General features: G+C 44.6%; 1 protein-coding gene and 1 long non-coding RNA gene across 3 annotated transcripts; both read left to right on the forward strand.

Moving 5' to 3' along the window:
• Positions 1-11,373: 11,373 nt before the first annotated feature.
• Positions 11,374-16,288, forward strand: LOC115312457. The gene is made up of 10 exons (XM_040208801.3): positions 11,374-11,775; positions 13,273-13,529; positions 13,591-13,966; positions 14,531-14,704; positions 14,830-14,905; positions 15,018-15,128; positions 15,215-15,463; positions 15,521-15,692; positions 15,878-16,026; positions 16,107-16,288. The coding sequence occupies exons 1-10, from the start codon at positions 11,467-11,469 to the stop codon at positions 16,286-16,288; spliced, it is 2,055 nt and encodes a 684-aa protein (XP_040064735.3). The 5' UTR covers positions 11,374-11,466.
• A 394-nt stretch (positions 16,289-16,682) lies between these two features.
• Positions 16,683-19,618, forward strand: LOC121836103. 2 transcript variants are annotated; one of them, XR_006077781.1, is made up of 5 exons: positions 16,683-16,862; positions 18,534-18,658; positions 18,823-18,824; positions 18,892-18,983; positions 19,063-19,618. It is a non-coding gene; the product is annotated as an uncharacterized LOC121836103 (long non-coding RNA). The 2 variants fall into 2 exon arrangements; XR_006077782.1 differs by lacking the exon at positions 16,683-16,862 and adding an exon at positions 17,334-17,393.
• The last annotated feature ends 693 nt before the right edge of the window (positions 19,619-20,311 follow it).

The following is a 20,311-nucleotide window of genomic DNA, read 5'->3' on the forward strand; positions in this document are numbered from 1 at the left end:
GCTACTGTTCATTGCAAAATACTTGAGTTGTCCCTAGTTGTATGCAACAACTCCTGCAATAAGGCCAAAAGCATTCCACATTACAGTGAAATCAAGAGAGGTATTGACATTCATAAAATAATTGCAAAAAGAAAAGTACAGTGGTCGCACTTTAACTGGCTAAAAATGCTGATTGCCAGTAGAGTTTTTTTTTCTTTTTTTTTACTTTTTTTTCAGCAAACTTTTTATTAACAAACAGCCAAATTTACACTCCTGTTCTTCTAATTTTCTTTTCAGGCGTTTCTGTTACTTTTTACTGGGTTAACTTGCACTCAACAACACAACAAAAACCACATGTAAGAGTATAATTGAGTGCAGTTTGTGTGACCCCTTCCTGAAAAGTGTGTTTAATTCTTTTATACGGAGTTTAGGCACACGGGGGTGTACTTTACACAATTCTTTGTGGAGAGTAATTGACTCTATTAAAGAGCTAAGCACTCTTCGAAAAGGGGTCACACAAACTGCTCAAGTGTGCTGTTATTTGATATTAACTCTCGCTAGAGAGCATACTTAACTCTTTAGTATGAAGTGTAGGCAACACTTCTAATGGAGTTTTATTTAATCTCCTCAAAATGGTCATCACAACTCTTCCTAGAGAGCATGCTTAATTCTTTAATACAGAGTTTAAGCAACACTTCTAATGGAGTTGTAGTTACTCTGCACAAACAAGTGAAATCAACTCCTCCTGAAGAGTTTTTTTAACTCTTTACACAGAGTTTAGACAACACTTTTAATGGAGTTCTCATTACTCTACACAAAAAAGTGAAATCAACTCTTCAGGGAGAGTATGTTTAACTCTTAAGTACAGAGTTTAGGCCACACTTCTAATGGAGCTGTAGTTACTCTAGGTAACTCTGCTTGGAGGGCCTCCTTAACTCGTTAACAAGGAGTTTAGGCAATACTTTTGATAGAGTTATAGTCATTCTACAAAAAGGAGTGATATTAATTCTCGTCAAAGAGTTTAGACTACACTTTTTATGGAGTTATAGTTACTCTACACAAAGGAGTGAAATTAACTCTCACACTTACACATCGAAAGGGTAGTGCTGACTCTGGCAAAAGTATTGGCATGACTCTTTATAGAAGAGTTAAGTGAACACTCGCATGGCAGAGTTAAACTGACTCTCGTCGTTGAAGAGTAACCGTTACTCTCAATAGAGAGTGTGGTTTGCGACAACCCAGATACTCTCCAAAAAGAGTCGAGTCGACACTTGTCGACTCCTTTTTTTTAAGACTGCGCGTACGACAGCTACAAAGCTTTACGCACTTTTTATGATCAAATTGACATCGCCGGCAACATCGCTCGCTTACGTCGTCGCTACGACCAACGTGCATTTCTATGTGCTCTCTGAGCGCTTCCCAGCGAGAGGAAAGAAAAAAAAGTAATTGAAACTGAACGCCGCGGCGGAGACAAACGCTAGAACCACGGATACCTGAAAAAGCTACAACGACAAGAACCCACCGACTAAGCGACCACCGAAGACGCTACGCTAGTAGGCTTAGCAAAATTCTTCGACGATCCGTGGCAAGACCAGACGATCGGCTGGCTTTATGAATGGAATATGTTCACGCGACCTCTGTGGACCCTCCTCGTATGATTAGTTTGAACCCTGACCTATAATTTGGGGTAAGAAGGCCACTCTTTCCCCTCGTCGTACCTAGCTTGTTTTCAGGTGCAGCGGTGACGAGCGATCTCGTCGAGAAGGGACACTTTCCTCAATTCAATCTCCTTTTTGTGTGTGTGTGTGTGTTATAGAGCTCAAATAAAAGCCATATGGATTGCCTTCGCAACTTGGGTACGTACACGTTTTTTAGATGTCCATTTTATTTCGACAAGATACGCCAAAACGTGTCGAGTGAGAGCAGTTTTTGGGAGCGACTCAATGCTGGTCCAATCTTTCTCTGCCGAGCGTCTCGTCAGCATCGAGTTGCGATTGTCTAAAGGCCCAACGGTTCATAAAATCGGTTGTAAAAGACCGTTTTCGAAGCGGTTACCAAGAACGCAATGCCAGTGCGGTTCTACTCAGCGCGAACAGGTATTTACGTGGATCTTGCTACACTGTAAGAAATTTACGTCAATTTGACGTGTCTTTCCCTCGTCAAAAAAGACGGGCACGCTCATCATTTCAAAATACGAGGATGCCCTCATTATTTATTTGGCGCGAGAGCCGAGCCTTCCAGAAAAGCCGAAATCCCAGGAGTGCAAGCATGCGCAGATGGCGAGGAGTTGAATGCCCCGCCGCGCAGCGCGCAGCCCCGCAGCTCTTTCGCGGACCTCCTCTCTCGCAGAATGGCGGTGTTGGTGCGTTGTTGCGGTTGTTGCAACACCCATCTCTGCTGTTTTGCGGTTTTACTCCGAGTCGTGCGCCCGTGCCGCGCAGGCGCAAACAGAGGTTGCAGCAGCTATCGCCATGCTATCGCTCTTCGGGCGTTCGTCGAACTCGCCTCGGTGGCTGTTGACATCGTGGTCAGTGTAGTGTTCTGTGATGCATCAGGGCCTCATCAGCTCATCGATGACTAAATCGCCCACTTCAAGGTATGCAATGTGACTTTATTTTTGCAATGTCTTGCTTACGTATTGTAATCGAATATTTCTCCATGTTCGCGGTTCGAGTGCTTTCGGTTGAAGACGGAAAGCGCTCGAGCGTGTTCGAAATCTGCGGTCTGAGAACACGGGCGTCCACCGACACATCGTGCTTTTGGTGTTTCTTTTTCAGCACGTTATGTTTTCGTTATAATATGCACGCGTTTATTTATCCGTGCTGCAGCGGCGGCGCCTTTACTCAGAGCCCTGCGCCTTATCTCTTAGGAGAACTCGCGAGTACGAGCTTTTATGGAAGCTTAGTTTCTGTGTTTGTTTTTGCAACAACATTCATGCAGCCAGACAACATAAGCGAGCGGCTAACGTCTTTTTAACGATGCAATGTCATTGAACGACGTTTTAGCGGCTTCGAAAACGGAAGTTTCCAGTGCACTCGATTCACGAGCCTCTAATACGTACACAAAATTATTGACCGCCCTCGTAATTTGGCGGGAAATTTCTCAAGCAGTTTGGAGGGTTAATTGTTGTAAACATCCACTCTGCAGCTCGCTGCTGGCTCTGACTTTATATTTAACAGTGTGCTTATTTTTTATATCGTATTTTCCGGGCTATAGTACAAGGTCTATACATGTTTAAAAGCTGAAATTTTAGGCTGTGCGGACTCTCTACGCGTGCGGACTATACGCGAACTTTGTTTTTCAAGATCGTTCATTATGAGGAGATGTGACGGATTTTGTGAGTGAAAGAGTATGTTAATGATGATTTATGTATATTATAGGCAGGCACGTAGCCGGGGGAGGCCTTCCCCCCCCCCCCCCCCCCCCCCCCGAAACAAAATTTTGGCTACGTGCCTGATTGTAGGCTTCTTTGTGTGCTAAGAAAGCAGACATGTGTCAAGGTGTGCCGTCTATAGGAAGATTTTCGTGTCGACTAAGCACCAGGTGCCGACTATGCACGGCACGCGGACTATGCACCGGGTGCGGACTATCTAAGTATCTAAGCAAGAACTTTTACTTTGGACCCCCAATTTGCCCCTGCGGACTATACACCGGGTACGGACTATAGCCCGGAAAATACGGTACATATATTTTAGGTTTATGCATGTCCTATATTCCGTTCACGGCTACGCTGACAGTGCGGTGCAAGCTACTTGTTCGCCAACTATAATTAAAGCCTCTTATCGCTTGACCTCGCTCTCCCCGCGTGAGTATGCGAGAGGCGGTGACCACGTTGTGCAGAATCGACAGTTGACTGGTCAAACGAACATGCAGCTTCCACCGCACTGTCTGTTTAGGGGTGAACATTTCGCAAAATCGTAATAATTCGCTCAGCATACCCAACGGCTTATCGGCTTCGCAGAAGTTTATATTTTATTTATTTTTCTGCGCTTTCTTGTTTTATTTCTCATTGATGAGTACTGTACATTCATTTGCACACCTGAGTCATTAGACAGCTGAAATGACGTCAAAAGATTGTTGTGATATATCTTTTTTTTTGTAATCTTTAACAGACTGTAAAGGAAAATGAAGGTGATATATATGTGGATGCCATCCTCACTGTATAATAGTAGGGCTCGGCGGACATTAGACAGGCGGATAAACGTCAAAATATGTTGACTAATTAACCGAAAATTGTAAAGTCACTGTTTAATTACATAGCTTTTTACTTTTCTTATTTCACTGTAGATTACACTTGTGCAGCTTCAGACACCCCGGTCGTGACACTTCCCTTTTGGACTTGGTTTAATGAATTTGTGTTTAGTATAGTTGCGTTATTTGTTTAGTATAGTTACGTTTATTATCATTAGTGCATGATTTTTTGTAACGAGGTTATAATTGCTTCCTCTTTTTTACAGTGGCTATTTTCAAACCTAACGTTGCATTTGCATATGTTGGTATGCATGTGCATGGTGTGTGTCTGCATCTAACTGTGTCACATGTCACCTGTGACATCCTAATGACGTCTGCATATAGTTGTTTCACTCTGCACTGGGGCTCAAAGTATAGCTATGTTGGACTGTTAATTTCAGGGTGGCATATCCCACAAGCCTCATGTTGGCTGTGATGTGCCCGTCATGCTAACTGATGTGCGCTAGATACAATAAATGTATTATATTATTATTATGAATATTAATATTATTATTATTTAGCAGTTTAATGGGCCTCTTCGCAATTGCAATTTTAAAGAGAATAATGTAGCCCCAAAACTCTAACCGGCGATTTCCGACAAACATGGATTACCCAAAACTTGCTGCTTTTTCACAAAATTGTTTCATTTAGGTTGGGCTTTAATAATGTCTCCGTTTAAAATTGCAATCGCAGCATAGTCCATTATACCAATACTTAAGAAGGTAATTAACATATTTTGGTTAGTAAACATAATTTTATGTTTATTCTCTTCTCTAACGTTTGTCATTGTTGTGGTATTGCTGGCTACTGCAGTGTGTGACCCAATTGTTATATGTTTGTTATAGGTACTTTGGCCAGATAAACCTCAAAAGAGGTACCAGGTGTGCACCATGCCATATCGCAAAGAGCGGCATTTATCCGGAAGTGCTCAGGCTCATCAAGGAAGGGAAATGAACCCGTAGGTACTATCCAAAGATTGCCAGCCGCTCTCTTCAAGCCGCATGGAGAGCTCTAAGAGTTCAGCAAGTGTTCCTAGTGGTCCTTGGGATATTTCATGCTGGAGGCTTATGTAGTATTGGTCTTGTCTTTGTAACTTTGTGGGTATAAGGCAAGCTGTATTAAATTTATTGCAGGTTCCAGTTGCACCAAGCAGGTGCACTCACCCTCAGGTTGCAAGCCGCTCTCTTCAAGTCGCATGGGGTGCTTTATGAGGTGGGCAAGCATTTCTAGCAATCCTTGGGACATGTCGTGCTTTAGGCTTATGTATTACTGGCCTTGTCTTTGTTACATTGTGGTATATGGCAAGCTGTACTAAATTTATTACAGGTCCCAGCTGCACCAAACAGGTGCACGCACCATTACAGATTGCAAGCCATTCTCTTTAAGCCACATGGAATGTTCCATGAGGTGAGCGTGCATTTGTAGTGGTCCTTGGGACATGTGCTGTAGGCTTATGTATTACTGGCTTTGTCTTTGTGGTATACGCAAGGCTGTATTAAATATATTGCAGGTCCCAGCAACAAAAATTGCAAGCCGCTCTCTTCAAGCCGCGTGGAGTGCTCTCTGAGGTGAGCAATGATTTCTAGTGGTCCTTGGTACATGCCCTTCTGGGGGTTTATGTAATACTGACCTTGTCTTTGTTATTTTCTGGTATATGGCAAGCTGCATTAACTTTCTCGCAGTTCCCATCTGCACCAAGCGGGTTGACCCACCGTCAGACCGCAAGCCGCTGTCTTCAAGCCGCACAAAGTGTTCTATGAGGTGAGCAATCATTTCTGGCTGTCTTTGGTGCATGCCATGCTGGGGGTTTATGTAATACTAGCCTTGTCTTTGTTACTTTCTGGTACATGGCAAGCTGCATTAACTTTCTCGCAGCTCCCATCTACACCAAACGGGTTGACCCACCTTCAGACCGCAAGCTGCTGTCTTCAAGCCGCACAAAGTGTTCTATGAGGTGAGCAGTAATTTCTGGCAGTCTTTGGTGCATGCCATGCTGGGGGTTTATGTAATACTGACCTTGTCTTTGTTATTTTCTGGTATATGGCAAGCTGCATTAACTTTTTCGCAGTTCCTATCTACACCAAGCGGGTTGACCCACCGTCAGACCGCAAGCCGCACAAAGTGTTCAGTGAGGTGAGCAATCATTTCTGGCGGTCTTTGGTGCATGCCTGCTGGGGGTTTATGTAATACTGGCCTTGTCTTTGTTACTTTCTGGTATATGGCAAGCTGCGTTAACTTTCTTGCAGGTCCCAGCTGCACCAAGCGGGTAGACCCACCGTCAAAGACCGCAAGCCGCTTTCTTCAAGCCGCACAGAGTGTTCTGAGGTGAGCAATCATTTCTGGCGGCCCTTGGTACATACCATGCTGGGGGTTTATGTAAAACTGGCCTTCTCCAGTTTGATGCAGTTTTACCTAAGGAAAAGGTGGACCTCTATAGTGGGATGGACATGCATTCAATATTTTTATATACATGTATACAAAGCTGTCTATTTTGATTCGAACGAAATTTAAAATAAAGTCACGAGTTACTTAAATGATTCCCTCACTGTGTGTTTATGGGGCTCGGAGGACATTAGATAAGGGGATAACCGTTGCAGAATGTTAATCAAAACTAATGAACAAAATTTTTTATTAATGTTTTTAATTAATTGTTTTATGGGATACGTTTCAATTCTAGTTTCAAAGGCAGTAAATATTAGACTAACAGAATTTCTGTATAGCAACAAGGTTCAAGATATGGAATGCTAAAAATTTGCTTTTTTTGTCACCCGATTTGAAAATTGCGTACTCGGGGAAGACCTCGGGATGTTGTGCGGACGTGGTTGCTTCGGACGCACCTTTTTTATCTTGGAAGTATGACCCGGATGCATCTACCAGGGACACACTGTCGAGATAGTGACGATGTGCCTAGTACGACTATCTCACTCTCCCACCCACCATTAACGGCACAAATTCTTGAGCTCCTGAGCGCGGTTTTTGCATCCGACATTAAAACACAAAAGTTGGACAATGAATATGTTGAAGCCGCTTGGCATTTCGTGAATTGTTTAAGTCGGGATAGCCTTTAATATTGGCTGGCTTTTAACACTGCTGTTGCAGCATGGCCGATAAAGCCATTAGTTACAAAGCTAACAAATTTTCGTCAATTAGTCAACATACTGTGACGGTTATCCCCTTTACTGATGTCCACAGAGTCCTACGAATGCGCAATGAAGAAGACATTCTGATAACTTTCGCGGCCTTTTTTGAAAATTCTGTTAGCTTTGATATAGAATGATGTGTATACATGTAAAACGACTTGTAGAATGTAATCATGCACATGATTGTGTTACAAGGCTTTGTTTTCACCGAATTAAGTAGTGCATTTTTTATCGCAACCTTCCAAAAATAAGCAAAGCATCCAGTTTGGTATTCAAGTTGTATTCTATTTCGGTAATAAATCAACGGACTTTTACTTGGTTCGCCTTTGGCTTCATACTGAGAATAATAGGCATGTGTGAATCAAGAATTTTGGGCTTAAAGTGTATAATGACTTGAGCTTATTAACTTTTCAGTTGAATATCACAGTGTCTGCACCTCTCTCCAAGCCTGTTACTTAGTGCCGTCACGCTAGCCTCAGCCATCCAGACAGTGTTGGTATCACTTGTTTAGTAGTCATCCACTGTCATCCACTGGAGCAGGTAGTCATCCACTGCAATAAAGTTAAAAGTGAATAATTTTGATTACCAAACTGAATGCTCTCTTAAAATTCTCAAGGACCTGCTTAAGCTGCACAGTTGTAATCGAGGCAGCAAGCAAAGCTTGTCATTTATTTATGCTTGTCATCAGCATGCTGCATGGGCATATAGATTTATAAGTGTACATAATCAGCATGAGGGCAATACATATACTTTTTAAATGAAATTCTAATTGATCTCGTTATCATCGCCCCACTGCCAAAGCTCTGTTAGTTCTGATCCAAATTATTTAGTGGCTCTGGCTATCATCAGGTCAAGGCGCACATAGAGGTTGTGAGTATAAATATACGATTTGATGGCCTTCTCGCCATGCTCATCCTTCAATTTCAAATTAGAAGTGTTGCTGCAATGTCGTGACATAGCATGTTAGGACATTGCAGCCTAATACATATTCTTGATAACAGAATAGCTACAGTGTTATTTGTCTTCTAAATTTGACCTTGAGGGGAGTACCGACATCCATCAGATGCATAAACATTCACGTAACGATTTTTAATTTTTTTTCTTAATTCCTCCTGTGTACATGTCAAAACTTCTCCGCTATAGAGGTGTGCATTTCCCACCAAAGTATGAGTCTGAACTGCGGCAAAGCGAGATTCTTGCGACCGGGGTGTTACACCACCACCTAGATAAGCAGAAGGCCTCCGCACTGTCATCACAGCCAGATCGATTGAGGCCTGAGATTGGGCACGAGTGCTGCGTCAGTGTTCGGCCGGGGCTCGTGTTCCATCAGCGCGTCGAAGGTCGGACTCGGGCCCAGTAGCCGAGTTAGCGCCATCCGACTGTGATGACGTTTCATGAACGGAGAGGAGGCGATGCCCAGGCTTTTATTATTCTGTAGGTGGTGTTGGGTGTTAACGCGATTAATGCGATTGCGGAGTCTGCTCCATGGGTTTCGCTTCTCCGCAGCGCAGTGCACATGCGGAGAAGCGCACTGAACAAAGCCAATTCATTGCAATGGTGACTTTACGAGCGCTTTGAATTGTTCGACTGGCGTAAACGACTTTATTTTCGCGAGCTTGATATTTCATACATTTTGTGAAGTGTCAGTTTTGTAAATACTTTGTGGGAACAAAATTTCACAATGAGGAGTAATGTTCAATGTATTCATAGCCATGGGGTTACTTATTTGCATGACCAATTTGAAGCAATTTCGATAAACTCGCAAACAGTAAGCCTTTGCAAAAATTAAGCCGTTTACAGTAGTACGACTAATGTTGAAACCAATATCAAATACCGTATAATACTAAACTGCTATAAGAAAATTTTAATATTAGCACAGCCCTGAAAAATGGCCATTTGCGGATGTTTTCGCTGTGGCCTTCATCAATTTATATGGGCTTCAAGTGTAGCAGCTGCAACCTTGAATCTGGAAAAGGCTATTGTTTGTCACACATTTTCTTTATGGTGCCTAAGGTTTGATGTAATAAATGTTGTGCCCTGCAGTGAAGACTATTACCTGTAGCATAGCCCTGGGCATGCAAAGAAGGCACACCAGCAATGTCTGACATATCAGACTTTCAGAAATGCTATTGTCCAATTTTCCTCACCCTTTTGTCAGGATGAAGCTGTTACTATCTTTCTTGCTTTCCTCTCATAGTCCTTTGAGCGAGTTATGTGACGTTATATCATAGGGTGGCATAGGGTAATTTTCTCTTCTCTTTTCCGCAGGATGTAATGGCACACCATCATCACCAAGGAGAGTGTACAGTGAGGAAGCTCGGAAACTTGAATAAAGTGATAAGTAATCTTTCAATTTTTGTCTTTATAGTTACGTGAAGAACACTGATCACAATGACTGTATGCTACACATACATACTTTCAGCTGAAAAATGCAATCCACCTTTTCTTTATGTTTTTCTCACACAGTTTCAGAACACGCTGGTGCGTCATTTTCACGAGGAATGTTTGGAAATAGAGCTGCCAGAGATTTCCTCGTAATTTTCACGTACAAAGCCGCAAATAAAAATGACGACTTTCCTAGTCAATTTAGAAAAAACGACAGTACGTTATTTTCACGAGGGAAGATTTGAAAACGTCGTCATTTTCACGTCTATGCTCGTAAACTAAGAATGCGGTGCCTCGTTTTTTTCACAACTTTTCCCACATAATTTAAAAAAAAATGATTGTACGTTATTTTGACGGGAAATGTTTGGAAATAGAGCTGCCAGAACTTTCCTCGTAAATTTCACGACTCATTTTTAACAGTGTAGCTGACACTCTTTTACTTCAAACGCATCTTCCTGGATGTTGGCTCTCTCCCGCATCCCCGAAAAGCGCCGCAGGGATTTGTATACATGCGCGCCGCTTTGCACAGCCGTACGGGTCGTCTAGTTTTAGCAACGATGGTAGTTGTGTTGAATTCTTAGCGGTCGAGTTCGTTATCAGTTGCGGTCGGCGAAGTAGGTTATCTCGTGATCAGGAAAGATGGGCATGCGGGCCCGTTTAAAGGAGTCATGAAACGCTTTTTCAACTTTTTCTGTTTAGCTTTCCTTCTCAACTCATAATTCGCGCATTGTACCAAACAGTTCAAGAAGTCGGAAAGGGGGGAGTCCCCTCTTGCTCGGAATATCGCTTGACTAGCCGGACACAGCCATTGTCCCCCTAAAAGATTAGCCCGTCGCTCAAAATTCCGACTAGTTGCTTTCGCCACCCCGTTCACCCCGAAGCTGACAGTGCTGTGGAAGCTACGTGCTCGTTGAGCCAGCCACACATTTTCGACGTGATCATGCCCTCTCGCGCATACCGACCCGCAGAGAATGAGGTCAGGGGATGAAAGGGAGACGGCTGATTGGTCCGGCAAGCGCGTAGCTTCCACCGCAATGTCAGCTTAGGGGTAAAGGGATTAAGTGAGGTCCGGTGTCGTGTGACGTGCGCTTGGGCCCTGGTGACGCGCTGCGGGGGCCCGGTTATGGTGGCTATAGTCAGTTACAGGTTAAAGGTGCCCTCCGGAGCTTTCTGCGATCGTCTGTTTATGTTGTTATATTGCGTAGTAGGTGCAAGTTAATATGTATACAAAGTTTTAGAGTACAAAACCGTTTATTAAGTAAATGGCAGTAGAAATATATCGTTACTATTTTCTCTTGAAAGACAATCGCCCATTCCCTGGCCATCGCTAAAACTTGACCAATGGAAATGCTGCATCTCGCGGTGAATGCGAACGTTATTATTGCAATACTTTTTAAGCTTGTTGTAAATTAGAGTTTGAGAAAAACGTAAACTGATTGTGGTGCGGGAAACATAGTTTGCAATTATGGTTCCAAAGCCAGCGAACTATGTTTTCTCCCCGCAAGCTTGTTGCTAGGGGGTGATGCGTCGGCGCGTCGGGTCGTCTGCTTCCCGGGGCGTGTGCAAGCGTGCGTTTGCGACACACGTGTTCCTTCTTCCCGTGGATCCCGACTCCGACGCCAGCTTTGTGGTCCTTCCACGTGAATGAGTCAAACTTTTCCTTGTCATCTGTGGAATGCGACTGCGTATTGCAGTAGTTTCTTTTATCCTTTGAGTGAGCGATTTCCCTGAAATGCCGAACGTTTGTTTCGTCAAGACGTGCCGCCATCAAACTGGGAAGAACGTTCGCAAGGGCTTGCGATTCTTCTCTTTGCCGGAGAAAGGACCACGAAGGACTGCGTCGTTACGCTGCGCCGGGCGAGGGCACGACATTGAGAACCTGCCTCTCATTCCCCGTTTTTGTGCCGAACATTTCGAGCCGACTGCTTTCCGAAAGGACGACCTGCGTCGTTCCCGTCTTCGATCAGATGCTGTGCCGACGCTTCTGCTTCCCGTCGCCGATGAGACCGACGATCCTCCCCCAAAGCGCCAAAAAGTCGTGGTGAGTTTTTCGATGGCTCAAATATTTTTGGGAGTGTCACGAACATGGCATTCTGCGTTGCGCAGTGCGGCTGCTTCTGGTATCTATATTCTGAACTAAGAACTGAGGAGGCATTTGTGTAACATGGGAATCCACATGGCATTCGTCAAGTCGATCAGTGGTGCCTAATGTTCCGGACTAGCGGTTCGAGAGCTTATCGCGCGAATGGTGCGGTGCATGGGGTTTTCATTTTCGGGTTTTATATTTTTCAAAAATCGGGGGGGAAAAAATCGGGCGCTATTTTTCCGGGCGATAATCGGGAAGAAATCGGGTTTTTCCAGAAACCATTCCGAAATTCGGATTTTTTTTCGGGATTTCTTTATCAATTACAAATACGTGCAATGTGTTATTTACATGAACAAAAGTAAACAAAATATATTATATAGGCATAGGATATGTTTCTACCTTCTGATCGGCTCTGAAGTGAATCTTTGCGGAGGTCACGCAAATCGAAGAAAATTGTAACCATCAACTGATGACCAAGGAATTAAACAGATCCAGAATGATTCATATTTTCTATCAAGTCAGGTGATTTCAACACTGCTTTTCGGGGAGAAATGGGGTTTAACCCGATTTTCATCAGAACTATTCGGGGGAGAAAAATTAGGTATTATCGGGTTTTACCCGAAAACGAAGAACCCTATCAGCATGCACCATCTGCAGGATCGAACTCATTTGTAAAAAGAAAACACGAACAAATAAGATAAAAGGACAGAGTCATAAATCGCCTCTAATGGTACCACCATCACCACCCCCCTCTGCTATTGACCCACCCAAAGTCAATACATGTTTTCCCAGCTTGTTTACAGACAGGAACCCTTTCGTATCAGCTTAGCAAAGTTCCAAGTGTCCGTGACTACTAACAAGCAGGTTTTCTTTTATATCTACTCTTGTGAGCAAACTCAGTTTTTTTTTTTCTTCTCACAATCCTGCACCCACGATTGCGTGCAAACCCGCGTTTGCAAATTTGTATGCACATAGCAAATGCACGCCATGATTTTGTTGCTTGGTGGCACTTCTGGACACTGAGAACTCATGGCAGTTGCTGTATGTTTCCCACTTGCGGCTATAAGTGCTCGTTGGTTGCATTTCCTTCAGTGGTTGGTAAATACATGTCAAGCTGCAGCTTTACGTATGTATGTAATGTGACATCATATCGCGACATGAACATTTATTGTTGCTGAGCTAGAGACTGAAAATATAGATGGTAATGTAAGTTATAAAAACAAATATAAAGAGTGAGGCATCCCTTAGATTTGTATTACAGTGAGAGCTTTGGTTGAGTGCATGAAATTCTAAGCTATGGAAAGGCTACAAAACAATTCATGGATGTTTGCCATCAGCTAAAAAACTAGGCATCAAGGATGTTTGCCGCGGTGACGGCATTGTGTGGAGTGCTCGAGTTGCACCCTTTAATTTTAAAAATATGAAATGTGTAATAAACAGTGCCCTTTGCAGACTCAGGCCTCGGCAACTGGACTGCCTGCACCCTGCGAGGCAGAAATGACCCTCAGGGACTGTACTGCTGAAACAAACATCCCTGCAGTGGTGCCACCTGTCCCTGTCGCAGACGTGCCTGCACAGTCGCATCCACCCGAGTCTGCCTTCTCCACTTGTAGCAGTGGGGTGCCATATGAATGCACATCTCCTGTTCCCAGCAACATGCCAGACTCTGACGCAACCTACTCTCCGTCTCACAGCGAGGATTACGAGAGGTAAGTTGTGCATATAAACACATAGAATCTGTAAAGAATGCTTCACATGATCCCATTTCAGAATCGAGCATGGTGCATCAGCTCCACCACCACCACCAGAAGAAGAGCGCCAGTTTCTGGTGTTCGAGAGCTGCCTAAGGGAGCTTTTCAAGACGTGCCAAGAGTGCTCAAGACTGTGCCAAACAACGATCGAAACTACCGGCACACTGATCACAGTCTACAGCATCTGCCCTGTGGAGCACGTGCGCACATGGAAAAGCCAGCCCATCGTCAACGGCAGACCAGCAGGGAACATACTGCTGACCAGCCACCTGGTCTTCTCTGGAGTGAAGATTGCCCCTACGCTGCGGATGCTACGCCATATGAACGTGCAGGTCATCTCCGACTCGAGCTTCTACGAGCATCGGAAGGCCTTCGCTCTACCTGCAATCCACAAGGTGAGCAATATTCCGGGACACTGCAACTGCATTTTTTTCCCATATACCCAATTTTCCAATGAGGTACAAAACTGGAGCCCCAGTCACACTTCGGTTAAATGAATAAATATCTTCTTGTAGTATGCCACTTCAATGGTATAGTGCTAAGAGATAAAATTTTATACATCATGTTACATATGTGCCATGGGCTACTAAATCCACGATACTTTAATTTATTTCTGCTATGTGTAGTATCCTGGGGCAGTTCCCTGTCTGGCATTGGGTTGAGTGAGTCAGGTTCCCCGTGAGAGTCAAGAGACAGAGGGTGGTTGTCAGAATGGAAAAGGGTAGGGCAGCTTCGAGGTAACGGGCGGCCTGCTGCCTCTTTTATGAAATACACAAACATAAAAACACAAATCACAACCTAGCACAATCTAAGTCACATTCAAACTCGCTGCATTGTGCTTTCCTTTTTCTTTCACTCAGTCATTCATTCTACAACACTACACTATGCATACATAAACAGATGGGACTATTGTAGTATGCTCCATGCCTTTCTAAAGCAATATTTATCTGCATGAACAGGTCTGGCTGCAAGAGCAACAAGAACTTCTCAACGAGTTGCAGAACAAAGAGGTGGACATCTCTGCTGACGGGAGATTTGACTCCCCTGGGTTCTGTGCCAAGTACCTGACGTACACAGTCTACGTCGAGCAAATCAACAAGATTCTACACTCTGTCCAGGTCCAGCTAAAAGAGGCAAGTAGTCGAATTTACGTGAACCAGTTGCAACAATCTCATAATCTTTCTCTTGTGTTATGTCATCAGTTACTTCACTGCCATGCACTATTTTGGTAAAATATTCATTTCACACCTTTTTTTAGTCTGAACAGGCCATGGCCAGTGTCAACATGGAGAAGGAGGGCCTCCTCAAGCAGCTGCAATTCTTCAAGGAGAAAGGTATGTTCATGCTTAGTTCATGTATATCACTACTCGGCGGCCTTTCAGGCACTCTGTTCAAATTGGCATAATCACTTATTCTTTTGCTATCTTCGGAAACCTAATGGTGCAGGTATCAAGATCCGATCGTTGGTGACTGACCGTCACCCTGCCACACGAAAGCACATGAAGACGCACGAACCCGGGATTGACCACTTCTTTGACATATGGCACATCTCCAAAAGTAAGCAATCCTAACAGGCCATTCGTGTAGCCTTTATTTTCCAGCGATCACGCTGCAAGTTTCCCTGACACGACTCTGAATTTTAGGTGTGAGAAAGAAGCTGACAGCAGCAAGCAAACGGGCTGGATGCCAAGACCTGCAAATCTGCATCCAGACAGCTACAAACCATATGTACTGGTCAGCAAGGGCTGCAGGAGGCGACGAGAAGCTGCTCATCGACATCTGGCTCAGCATGCACAACCATGTCATCAACAAACACTCGGGGCACGAAGGAACCTATGGAAGGTGCCTCCATGGTGACATGCCAGAGCCAACACGACCATGGATGGATCCCAGTATGTTTTTGTTCTTCCAAATGAAGGTGGTTTTTCTAAAACTTGTATCATCCTCAGACTCGCAGGCCTACAACCAATTCAAGAGCATCACTGGCAACAAACTGCTCCTGAAGGACCTTGCACAGATGTCTCCACATGGCCAGACATATGCTTTGGAGGCGTTCCACAGCGTCCTGATAGACTTCGCCCCGAAGTCCCAGGCTTTCAGCCCAGAAGGCATGCTTGCAAAGTAAGTCAACCAATTTACAATCACATTTCCTTTGTTTGGACACTTTCATCCAGTCCATTGGTTACAATGCGACAAACCTGACAGTCTCTTCCTAATGATCAGATAATGGAATTGGATTGATGCCAGAATAACCACTCTTTGTAAGTGGCACACTTTACCATCACTGAAATGTAACCATCTTGCAGGACTCGACTTGCAATCCTCCATTTCAACGAAAACTCAAACCGCTGCCAAGCCGTCACACGAGAGGGCAAGCCACGTTGGTCGGTCGTAACATCAAAAGCACGAAAGGGCCACCACACAGCACGACCAGAGATTACGGATCCCACTTACAGTGAGTATAACACTAACTGCAGTGTGAATGCCTTGTCCAGAGAGCCTAGGAATGTTATCATGCAAAGGTTTGAATTCTAGAGTATGTTGGAAAGCTCATCAAGGAGGCAATGGAGAGCAGCAAACAGTGGCGGTCCCTGGCTGCTGCATCGAGGGCCAACACCGTCGTCTTCCCGGCACCGATGACTGCAGCCTACACAAGGCCTCCAAAAGAGGAACTCGTGGCAGCACGAATGTCCAGGTTTGGCCACAGTCCCCAGTAACGGCATCAAATCCCTGGTAGGGACTTCCATGCTGCCGCAGGTAAGCACACAGGACCTTGGTCCTAATCAGGGTGCAGGATAAGCAGGTGGGGAAACGGCCCATAGAAGCCTACCGCAGCGCCGTGACCGGATTCTGTACTCGTCTGCTTGCGGGTACCCCCGATTTGCAACAGATGGCGCTGCGGCGAGAGGAAAAAAATCGGAATCGGATTTGCATGGAACTTTATGGGAGAGTGCGCAAAATAAACAGAGAGCACGACAGTCTTTATTGAAAATCCACGAGAAACCATCTCCGTCAGTTTAGCCAGTCGCCCACCTGGAGTGAGAGTTTGCGGTGCTCCACATCGATGGCGCCACAGAAAAAAAGAAAACCGAGGGGTACACAATCCGGTCGCTCATTTGGCTCTCGTTTCCCCACCTGTCTATCTTACACCCTGGTCCTAATACAGCCTTGCATGGTAAGCAACCGCTTTGTTTTGCAGGACGTACGGCGAATGCAAGCAGACAGACCCAAGAGAAAACAGCCGAGCTGCAAAATGGTTCACCATTTTCCATTAGGACACCCTGACCGACAGTAAGGAGGAAGTTAGATCTGTCTGCAATCATTTTTCACAGAAATGCAGATCTCTCCTCATGAGAATGTTCCATTTTAGGGCCTAATCAAGCTGGTCATGGCATGCCTATCTCGAAACAGGGCAAGGAACTTTAGCCGGTGGCAATGTCGGAGTCACAGAAAAGTCACCAAACAGCGAGACTCAAGGCTACAGCTCAACTTGCGGTGAGGACGACACTAACTTCAGTGTGAACGCCCATCTAGCCCAACTTGGAATGTCTAGGAATGTAATTATGCAACCGTCTGAATTGTCACTGTAGGTTGGAAAGTCTGTCAACGAGGCGGACAGCAGCAGGCAGCAAAGACCTGGTTGGATCTTTCATGCTGCCAGTGGTAAGCACACAGGAGCCTCGTCCTAATGAAAACTACCATGGTAGGCAATAACCGCTTTGTTTTGCAGAACATACGGCGAATGCAAGCAGACAGACCCAGGAGAAAACAGCCGAGCTGCAAAATGGATCATCGTTTTCCGTTAGGACACCCTGACCGACAGTAAGGAGGACATTAGATCTGTCCGCAATCATTTTTCACAGAAATACAGATCTCTCCTCATGAGAATGTTCCATTTTAGGGCCTAATCAAGCTGGTCATGGCATGCCTATCTCAAAAGAGGGCAAGTAACTTTAGCCGGTGGCAATGTCGAAGTCACAGAAAAGTCACAAAACAGCGAGATTCAAGGCTACAGCTCAACTTGCGGTGAGGACGACACTAACTTCAGTGTGAACGCCCATCTAGCCCAACTTGGAATGTCTAGGAATGTAATTATGCAACAGTCTGAATTTTCACTGTAGGTTGGAAAGTCTGTCAACGAGGCGGACAGCAGCAGGCAGCAAAGACCTGGTTGGATCTTTCATGCTGCCAGTGGTAAGCACACAGGAGCCTCGTCCTAATGAAAACTACCATGGTAGGCAATAACCGCTTTGTTTTGCAGAACGTACGGCGAATGCAAGCAGACAGACCCAAGAGAAAACAGCCGAGCTGCAAAATGGATCATCGTTTTCCGTTAGGACACCCTGACCGACAGTAAGGAGGACATTAGATCTGTCCGCAATCATTTTTCACAGAAATACAGATCTCTCCTCATGAGAATGTTCCATTTTAGGGCCTAATCAAGCTGGTCGTGGCATGCCTATCTCAAAAGAGGGCAAGTAACTTTAGCCGGTGGCAATGTCGAAGTACAGAAAAGTCACAAAACAGCGAGATTCAAGGCTACAGCTCAACTTGCGGTGAGGACGACACTAACTTCAGTGTGAACGCCCATCTAGCCCAACTTGGAATGTCTAGGAATGTAATTATGCAACAGTCTGAATTTTCACTGTAGGTTGGAAAGTCTGTCAACGTGGCGGACAGCAGCAGGGAGCAAAGACCTGGTTGGATCTTTCATGCTGCCAGTGGTAAGCACACAGGAGCCTCGTCCTAATGAAAACTACCATGGTAGGCAATAACCGCTTTGTTTTGCAGAACGTACGGCGAATGCAAGCAGACAGACCCAAGAGAAAACAGCCGAGCTGCAAAATGGATCATCGTTTTCCGTTAGGACACCCTGACCGACAGTAAGGAGGACATTAGATATGTCTGCAATCATTTTTCACAGAAATACAGATCTCTCCTCATGAGAATGTTCCATTTTAGGGCCTAATCAAGCTGGTCATGGCATGCCTATCTCAAAAGAGGGCAAGGAACTTTAGCCGGTGGCAATGTCGGACTCACAGAAAAGTCACCGAACAGCGAGACTCAAGGCTACAGCTCAACTTGCGGTGAGGACGACACTAACTTCAGTGTGAACGCCCATCTAGCCCAACTTGGAATGTCTAGGAATGTAATTATGCAAGTCTGAATTTTCACTGTTGGCTGGAAAGTCTGTCAACGAGGTGGACAGCAGCAGGAAGCAAGGACCTGGTTCTATCTTTCATGCTGCCAGTGGTAAGCACACAGGAGCCTCGTCCTAATGAAAACTACCATGGTAGGCAATAACCGCTTTGTTTTGCAGAACGTACGGCGAATGCAAGCAGACAGACCCAAGAGAAAACAGCCGAGCTGCAAAATAGATCATTGTTTTCCGTTAGGACACCCTGACCGACAGTAAGGAGGACATTAGATCTGTCTGCAATCATTTTTCACAGAAATGCAGATCTCCTCTATTGATAATGCTTGATTTTAGGGCCACGATCAAGCGTAATGGAGAGATGCAAGCATTGGCACCTGCCCTCTCAAGCCGGATTTTTCAAGCCCAGCATGGTGCACCTCTATTGTTGGCACGTCAGTGCCAACAGTAGAGGCATTAGGAGATGAGGACAGGCCAGTGCTATAATTCTTCCCAGTCCATTAGCTGTAATTAGGGTTCTGCGTTCTCAGATAAACCTGATAAACTCCAAAAAACACTAGCCGTTAAAATTTTGCTGATTCAGATTCATTTGAAAAACTCAATTTTTCGGTCCCCCACCAGTCTTTATATTTCCCGGAATCTTCGAACAATTTTTGCAATTCTCCTCTTATTGCAGTGTCAACTTCCGTTGCCATGTAGCCCCTTATAATAAAAATGAGGTAGGCCCTCTACGACAGTAGATGAATACGGCGCTCTCATATGAAAATACTGCTTTACTAAATTCACAAAGTGCTGTTTTCTACCTTTCATTTGCCTCATCGAAAATGCCGAAAGACTCCGAACTTTGCGTACATAAATGGAAGCTCCAAATTGATGGTTCAAAAAAACAAAACAAAAAAAAACACCCTCTAATTTTGCTAAAAAAAAATTAAATTCAAGAACGCAGGATCCTAGCTATAATTTGTGCAAGCTTTCAAGATCGAGGAAATCGGTGACCGTATTGTCATATTCATTGTGGGCACACCACAATGAAGGCGGATCAAGTGCTATTTTGAATAGCATGTAGTTCTGCACCAGAGATCCCATCCCCAGTTCACAAGCTTAGCCCATCGCAGCAGTTTTAGAAAATTGAAGTATTTTCGGAACCCAACCGACACTTTTCTGAAGACTGTAACACAATGCCTTATCCATCTTTCTTTTCATGTGCTGATGAGCGGACATGCTGTGGAGACTGCACCGAGGCGGGGCAGCCCGCCCGTGTTTCCAATAAATGGGGTTTTCATCCAGGAGGTAGGCTGGTAATGCAGCAATAACATAAGTGGGGTGGTTGCATATAACACTGGAAATATTAACAGAAGTTTTTTATGGCAATTTAAAAACAGTGCTGCATTTTCCAGTCTCCACCACGGTTTTCCCCCCGTCTGCAACATTTGTCTTCTGTCATTATTGACCTGCTTGCAAATAAGTGAGGCACATTCGCTAACCTTACGATTGAAATAAACTGCATTAATTTTCCAACAACTTGACTTCTCGGTACCAGAACCTGGAAGGTGTAGAAATTTGCATGACCAAAAGGAAATAATTT

This window comes from Ixodes scapularis, unplaced genomic scaffold (genome assembly GCF_016920785.2).
Source record: "Ixodes scapularis isolate PalLabHiFi unplaced genomic scaffold, ASM1692078v2 PGA_scaffold0__279_contigs__length_252992795, whole genome shotgun sequence".
NCBI lineage: Eukaryota > Metazoa > Arthropoda > Arachnida > Ixodida > Ixodidae > Ixodes > Ixodes scapularis.